Source organism: Perca flavescens, chromosome 20 (assembly GCF_004354835.1).
Source record: "Perca flavescens isolate YP-PL-M2 chromosome 20, PFLA_1.0, whole genome shotgun sequence".
In the NCBI taxonomy this organism is placed as follows: Eukaryota; Metazoa; Chordata; class Actinopteri; order Perciformes; family Percidae; genus Perca; species Perca flavescens.
Window position 1 is genome coordinate 21,799,814 of NC_041350.1, and position 7,846 is coordinate 21,807,659.

The following is a 7,846-nucleotide window of genomic DNA, read 5'->3' on the forward strand; positions in this document are numbered from 1 at the left end:
GTGTGTGTGTGTGTGTGTGTGTGTGTGTGTGTGTGTGTGTGTGTGTGTGTGTGTGTGTGTGTGTGTGTGTGTGTGTGTGTGTGTGTGTGTGTGTGTGTGTGTGTGTGTGTGTGTGTGTGTGTGTGTGTGTGTGTGTGTGTGTGTGTGTGTGTGTGTGTGTGTGTCAATGGTCCAATCAGCTGACCTTTTTCACAGGAGCACAAATTAGAGCAAAGTGTTTCCTCCTGAAAGCCTTAGAGGCTGAAAAAGACTGGGTGAAGATAGTACATTGCTCAAAGGTGAGCAAGATTTTTGTTGTCCAGTCATGAGTTCAGACACTCAAAAGGTCACTGTATTTTTTGTCATTACTTTTCTCATATTTGTCAACGCTTGGCTGCTGTTTCAGCTTTCTTTTGGATAGAAGTCTTGGACCTTTCCAAACAACACTGGATATGGGGCATTTTTGAGGATGTCAACGAGTGACTTGTATTTTTATGCTATGGCAAGATCATTTTTGCACTACTCTGCTGGAGATTATCTCAGCAAATAAACGTCGTTGATTGGTGTAGGCGTGTAGAGATTATACTTTTATTGTGAAAGTCGAAACCGGAAGTCCCGGGCACTATTCTTGCCATGTCAGATTTTTGTCATTATTTTCTGTTTTTACCCAGTTAAAAACAGCTGTTAAAGTCTTAACATTCCGCTTTAAACAGCTAGCTAGTCTGCTGTGAAACGGACGCGTATTTACAATAATTCAGACAACACACTGCGGTGAAGCTACCGTTTAAAGCAGCAAATTAAAAGTCCTAAACGGAGATAGCGGTGCACATAAATACACCACAGACTCGGACAACAACGCTTGTGTGTGTACTGGGATTCGGCAGCGGTTACGAACAAATCCCAGCTGTAAACCATTAACGTTAGCAAACAGCCAATTTGTCAGCGGAAGCCTTCAGCATGGCTGGATGGATAAACTGACAACAACACACGCAGGTGCATACACTTGCGTCGTTTTCGTCTTCATGTGCTCGGCGTAATCTGGCTAACAGAGGTGGTTATAGCGGTTGAGGCCATGGCGAGGTCAGCTGGCTGTTGCTGTTGTTCACAGGGCTTTTTATAGCTAACGGTAGCTTAGTCCCGCGGGACCGTTAACGTTCTGTTGGACCAGCGAGGACAGAGCGCGACCTTGGGGACGTTGTCATGGATTTGACGCGGTTGGCAGTGGATGCTGGTCAGTTCATCAACCGGGCTGTTCAGGTAAAAAAAAGTCGAGCGTTAACTAGTAAATAAACTGCTTGTGGTCGTGCTTTATTGTTATTAAAACACTTCTGAGACATTCTTATCACCCTAGATGACTGTGTTGAAATGCACTGTCATATACCGTTAGCATGTTAATAAAACGGTATAATGAAAAATGCGTATTGCGGTTAGTTCGACCAATCTTTATTTTTTTAAGTGGCTTTGTCATTGTTTATTCCGCCCCAGTACACGGAGGAGAGTCTTGGCCATGCGGACAAGACGGAGTTGGACCCCGGGCTAGAGGAGCTCTTGTCCCGGGCAGACGCCACCAAGATCTGCACAGACAAAATAATCTCCCAGACTGAGGTTTTACTTCAGCCCAATTCCGGTGAGAGACTGTAAAGTGTTTATTTATTCGTATTATTTATTTCAATTCTCTGCAGGTCCTGAAAGTCCTAATATATGTTTTGAATTCAGACGATGATCATTAATTAATTAAGTCATTGCACTTACCTCTAGAAATATACACAATAATTACTCTAAGTTACCTTACATGCCTGATGTTTTGGCAAAAAGCCTGTTTTACTGTAGATAAATCTACAGTGTGTATAATTTAAAGGTGTTGGTGGATGCTGTAATTTCAAGTGTTCATATGAACAACACAAAATATAGTATGTTGTACTGTACATGTAGATCATTAACTGGCCAAACATTTTGTCCTGATAAATACACCCATCTTCATGTTTGCACCAAACCACAACCAGTTGTACATGCAGTATTTCCAACAAGTGGGTACCAGCCATTATGGTCAGCATAAAACCACTGATGACTAGGCTCTTTACCTCTAGGACCCATTTGATCTCTGTTTGCCTGCCTACATGAGATATATCTCCCGTGTGCTCAGCTGTTTGCTTTGACTGTCTCTAAAGGGCCTTTTCAGATGAATAGGGATGGTTATACTTCTGCCGTTTTTGAATCGAATTCCCTCAGCAAATGGAATTATGAGTGGATGTGGTCTGTAATCTATCAAATAAGGGGACTATTCAAATGCCAGAAATAATAATCTCATATGTTTACTCAGCATCAGGGATATATTTGCAGAGCGTCTATCGACTAAGGGCTTTTAGGCTCTCTGAAGAATCATTTTTGTTTACCTTATGTATACCTCATGGGCTTATGGCAAGGATCAGCGATTTGCAAGCAGCTGCCTACTGTTTTGTTTCACATAAATTAGTTTTCACAATATATTTTGACTGTCCTAGTAGAATACGGTATCATATACATGCAGGAGGTTAAGTAATATTTCATTCAACATGCCAATGTCCTTTGGAGTATCCTGACACCTGTTTGATTCCCATTTTGAGGTTAACCTGTGTTTTGTGAGGTAATTGTTTGTGTGCTCAGGTCAGACATTAAAACGTTATCTGTATCAGCCCAATGGCAAAATACATTTTTAGAAGATGTTCAAAGTCAACATTAAACCTGATTTGAGCTCTGTGATCCCTGATGAACAGGAGCGCGGTTAGAGGACCGGCTATATGAGCATCTGGATTGGAGCGTCCCCCCTCGTCCTCGTGCGCATGAATTACTTGGAGACCAAATGATCCAGGCTGGGATGGAAATGGGGTCCAACACACCCTATGGTATGGTGTGGCTAATGTTGATCTGAGATTTGTTGTTTAAATCACATCAGTAAATACTTTGCAGATGCTGGGTAACAAGTATGCACAGTAAGAAAAAAAAGAAAAGAAAAACATATGCAAAAAGCAGTATGTTTTGTGTTCAGGAACTGCACTGCTCAGGTGTGGAGAGGCTCAGAAGCAGCTTGGCGAGGCAGAGAGGAAATTTGTCCAAAGCGCTAACATCCACTTTCTCACCCCTCTGAGGAGTTTCACTGAGGGGGAATACAGAGCCATGCAGGTAACACACACACACCCCGTTATTATGGACCTTTTTCACAGCGGACATTTTGACTTGTCATAGTAGGAAAAGCACCGTTGAACTTGGTAACCTTAACGATGGCTCAGTTCCATCAAGTGTCCCAGTGAGCTATTTCAGTGAGTCAGCATGTACAATACCAGGACCTCTCCTAAGTGGAATGCAGCCATCATTAATGGTTTTGAATACACCTGTGCTTTTCCTATTATGACATGTCAACATGTCTGCCGTGAAAAAGGTCTATTATGGCACTTAATTGTTTGTTTCAGATGTCACATTGTCAGTAATTGCTTCTCTAATCTCTTTCTTTGTTCTTTTGTTCATGCTCATTTTATATATTGTTTGTAGGTTTAATATGTTTCTTAAAAAAGTGTGTGCGTTCATAGGATGAGCACAAGATGTTGGTGAATAAGCGTTTGGACTTGGACATAGCTAAGACCAGACTGAGAAAAGCCCACGAAGCCGACCAAGAAGGCAGAGTGAGTTCCAGTGTCTTGACTTTCACCTACATAGAAACATAGCCTTTAAATACATGTATCATACCTGGATCGATCCAAAACCGCACCAAAATAATGTTCTATCTCAAAACCATTATGCGTTCTCTTTGTCAGAACCTGAATGCGAACCCCCTGGAAGACGACTACCTGTCCCATGTCTCTTTCATGTTCAGCTTCCTGCGCGTTAAATGGCTAAAGGTCAGTGACCGTAAAGGGACTTGAACACTGACAGGCGCAGTTGAACTTTCTGTTTGGTCATTGAGTAAGTTGCTTGTCCTCCTCTGTCTCTCTCACCCAATCAGATGTGGGCCCAGGAAATCTCTCAGGTGAGTTCATGTTTATCGTTGCATTCACACAGGATCTGATATAAATATTCTTCATGCTGTAATAGAGGGAGACTATTTTAACACTGCCAGCAGTTATGGTCCTGTTAGCTGCTGTAATAGTCTTTCTATTGTCCATTTCATTGCTCATTTAGACTTATTTTAGACTTTTTACTTAAGACCATCTGGGATTTGGTTTTTGCTGCAAAGCTGAACATAATTAGAAAAACCATTATATTTGTGTGTGTGTGTATGTGTGTGTGTGTGCAGGCAGAGATGGAGCAGAGGATTTGTCAGAGTCTTTTCGATCGACAGTCAGAAATCACAAGACAAGTTGTGGAAGGAATCAGCAACACTCATGTATGTGCACACAAACACATCTCTCAAGCTTGTTTGCAACAATTGTAACATGAACTGTATACACACATACAAATACCCAATACCCTGCAAAACACTATATTGTTTACCGTTTTAAAAAACAAATAGATGCAATAAATCTTTTACTGTAGTTTTTCATTCAATATATCCTCAAATGGAGGGAATCCAATATGTAAAAATCACATTTTATCAATAAAGGATGCAAATGATGTTTTGTGATTTATTTTTTACTTTCTACTATTAAAATGAGTAAAATATGTTGTTTCATCTATCTGTTTAATGTGTCTTGCATTATGTTTATTATTTTTTTTATTTTCTTCAGACCAACCACATGCGGAGCCTGACTGACTTTGTGGAGGCTCAGGCTTGTTATTTCGACCAGTGCAACCAACAGGCTCAGAAGCTTCAGAAGCAGCTGGCCAGGTCTGTATGTCTGGTTTACAACACATAAAGACGAAATCTTTATAGAACTAAAATAATGCATGAAAGTCCCTCATTGTTTCCTTATGCTTTATGGAAAAAACATCAGAATTGAATTGACGTTTTTCACACAGCAGCTACCAAATTACATTTGCTGTCCACTGAAAACCTTGTACCACCAATTACGGTGATTTTGATCAAGTGTTCCTTTATGGGTTGAGAAAAGAATTCTACTATTAATCTATATAAAATGAAATTTGGTTTTCACATTTTCACAGGACACTGACAAAATGCACTTTCAATGTACTTTCATTAAGGTCACAGGCTTTTTTTTTTTTTTGTTTGCTCAGGAAAAAAGAAAAATAGTTTAAAACACTAAATTCAGAAGCCAACTATCACTCCAAACTGTATGTAGTACAACATGTGATCCAATCCATTTTTAATTCAAATCTATAACCCAGTTGGCCAACGAACTCTGGACATCTGGTCTCACAAAGAACATTGGGTATTCAGTAACTGTATTGAGAATACTTTTTAAAGCAAACTATTTTTTTCCACATTAACAACTTGGTTATGATTTTTATTTTCCCTGCAGCATTCCAGCAGTCCTCTGCTCCAATAACTGGCAGTCAGCTATTAGTAATGAAGTGAATCAGCTGTCCACAAGCAACCATGTAACCAATGGGTTAAATCAGGTCACTCCAATTCCCATAGTCGTCCACCAAGTTCCAGACTTCAACCAGGATTCATGGACTGCAAATCCACCGGCCGCAAGTGAAAAAACTAAAGATTCCTCTGTAACCACACAGCCAAATAACAACAACAACAACAACAACAACTTCTTTTCTGATGGCCAGGCAACCAGTCACTGTTTAGCGGTCAACCAAGCATTGGACCATGTCTGTTCATCAAATTCGGACAGTCACCAGACAGATCAGATATCAGCAGTTAGCATGACAGCCAGCGCAGGAACCAACGGAGCAACAGCTGCAATAACCAATGGTGCAGGTAGTCTGACGACAACAACAACAACAACAGCTTCCCCACCTTCTGAACTCAGCGGAACCTCAAACGTGTCTCAGACAGCAAATGCAGTAGCCAGTGAGACCATAACAACCGATGACATAGCCATAGAGACTTTGACAACCAGTGGCATGGCTGCTGAGCCCCAAACAGCCAATGAAACCGCAAGCGTGCTGCCCACTATTAACGGAGAAGATGCCCAGGAGTGATGAACAGCCAGTCAGGACATGGCTCAATAGCTGGGACTTACTTTGCTTAGAGCTTCAGCTCAATTAGATCAGTGTAGCGAGAATATAGACTGTATTATAAAGGAACAGATACACAACATTATAACGTGGTACGGTGAATATAAAAAAAAAAAACGTTAATTAATCCCATAGCGAAGATAATGTGAAGTGGTTGTGAAAGTGCTTATTTTTCTAAATGTGATATAGTGCTACAATACTGTAAGTTTAGCCTTTAACCATATTCATATATTATTCATGTTATATGAAAATCACTAAGTATCCTCTTGTTGTGTCCTCTCTTGTAGCAATGGATGTAATGTCTACTCTGTAATATGTCCAAAACGAAATCTTTAGTTTTTACTTTTAGCTAATGAGAGAACTGATGAAGCTTTGTGCCAAGTATATATTTGTAAAATCATAAGTGTGAAAACATCAATTCATGTGCGACAGTCTCAGTGTGTTTGTGTCCATGTCTGTCAGTGACCCATGTGTGCACACTGTCACTTGTGTTTACAGACCCCCCCCTTAAACATGTTGCACCTTTTAAAGGTGTGTGTATGTGTGTGTGTGTGCGCACGTACGTTACTTACATGTGTTGGGGAGTCCAACAAGGTGCCAAAACACCAAGCTGAACAGGACCTTTATGCTATAGCATGGTATAAAATATGTTTCCTCATACACGCTCTGGGTGTTTCCCCGTCTACACAATCAAATCACATACTCACTTTTACCCTTTCACCCCATTAAATCATCCACTAGGTGAAATGGGTAGAAGTTTCCAAGTCCAGATGTTGGTAATTTTCTTCGTGAGGGCAGACCTGCTCTACTGTGGTGTGGGTCCACTCTGGGGACCCTGGATGGAAACACACATTAATATAGCACTGACCCTACTGATGTAATCGCCAACGACTAGCTCTATGCTTTTGTCTCAGTATGTTAACGTGTGTGTGTGTGTGTGTGTGTGTGGATAGCTACGCTGTTCACACTTCTAGTTGCTGCCAGTTTTCAGCCACATTGAGCTGATGTCGGTGTGAGGTTTGATTCAAGTGAAGATGTGGAAATAAATATGCAAACAGTGATGTAATGTCAATCCAAATCAAGTGTGGATCTTTGTTCTCCAGTCAGTCTTCTGTTATTTTCTCGTTAAAATGCTGCTTGCCGTTCGCTACTTTCGCATATAATTTACACACACACACACAGACAATCATTCCCAGGTCAAGGTCTTGATCAGACTTCCCAGGCCAAGTCTAGTAATAATTGAACCAATTTCTGCCACTGATGCTTGCAGTTAAGCTTAGCTTGCTCTTCTGATATTGAGTTCTGGTGGTGTGTGACATTTATCTCAACCTCAATGCTCACATAGTGAAATACTACTCCAAAAAACACTGACGAAAGTGTGTGTGTTTAGTATTTTGCATTCATCTCATTCCTGTCTGAGGCCTCCTGTCAAATTACATCGATCAAGCGCAGGTTATGTGATATTGATCCGAGTACAGTCGGGAGGCCCGTGGTTAAATAACACCATAAACACTTCTAACCCACCACTAGATCAGCTCTACATTTTAGAGGGGCCTTACAGTAGGCACTGCCAGTTCTTAAATATTAAATGGTGTTTTGGTCCTGTAACTTTCCTCTGACTCAGCCAAACGAAAATAGATTCATCTAATTTAGATATGTCCCTAGCTGCTCATGAGTGCATTTCCACCACTGATGCAGCAAATCCCTGCTATGTTTCCAAATTATTTTTTTGTATGCATCCTGTCTGTCAGCTGAGACAGCTCTCTTTCTGGTCTTCTTCTGATTTTGTGTTAATGTGTGTTAC

The 7,846-nt window shown here is 40.8% G+C and overlaps 1 protein-coding gene across 2 annotated transcripts; it reads left to right on the forward strand.

Annotated features, from left to right (window-relative positions):
• Window positions 1–234: 234 nt before the first annotated feature.
• Window positions 235–7,120, forward strand: LOC114546738 (endophilin-B1). Of its 2 annotated transcripts, XM_028565748.1 has the most exons (11): window positions 248–278; window positions 386–1,236; window positions 1,465–1,606; window positions 2,733–2,861; window positions 3,005–3,138; window positions 3,543–3,635; window positions 3,768–3,851; window positions 3,956–3,979; window positions 4,247–4,336; window positions 4,677–4,777; window positions 5,370–7,120. In XM_028565748.1, exons 2-11 carry the CDS (start codon window positions 1,180–1,182, stop codon window positions 6,004–6,006), a joined length of 1,491 nt encoding a protein of 496 aa, XP_028421549.1. In that variant the 5' UTR covers window positions 248–278; window positions 386–1,179; the 3' UTR covers window positions 6,007–7,120. The 2 variants fall into 2 exon arrangements, with proteins under 2 accessions (XP_028421548.1, XP_028421549.1); XM_028565747.1 differs by having other exon boundaries at window positions 235–1,236.
• Window positions 7,121–7,846: the final 726 nt, after the last annotated feature.

Bases quoted from the DNA above. Each gene is read 5' to 3' on its own strand.
- LOC114546738 (XM_028565747.1), top strand. From the start codon at position 1,180: ATGGATTTGACGCGGTTGGCAGTGGATGCTGGTCAGTTCATCAACCGG. The intron at 3,139-3,542 runs GTAACACACACA...GTGCGTTCATAG, and splicing joins GGGAATACAGAGCCATGCAG to GATGAGCACAAGATGTTGGT. The intron at 3,852-3,955 runs GTCAGTGACCGT...TCACCCAATCAG, and splicing joins TGCGCGTTAAATGGCTAAAG to ATGTGGGCCCAGGAAATCTC.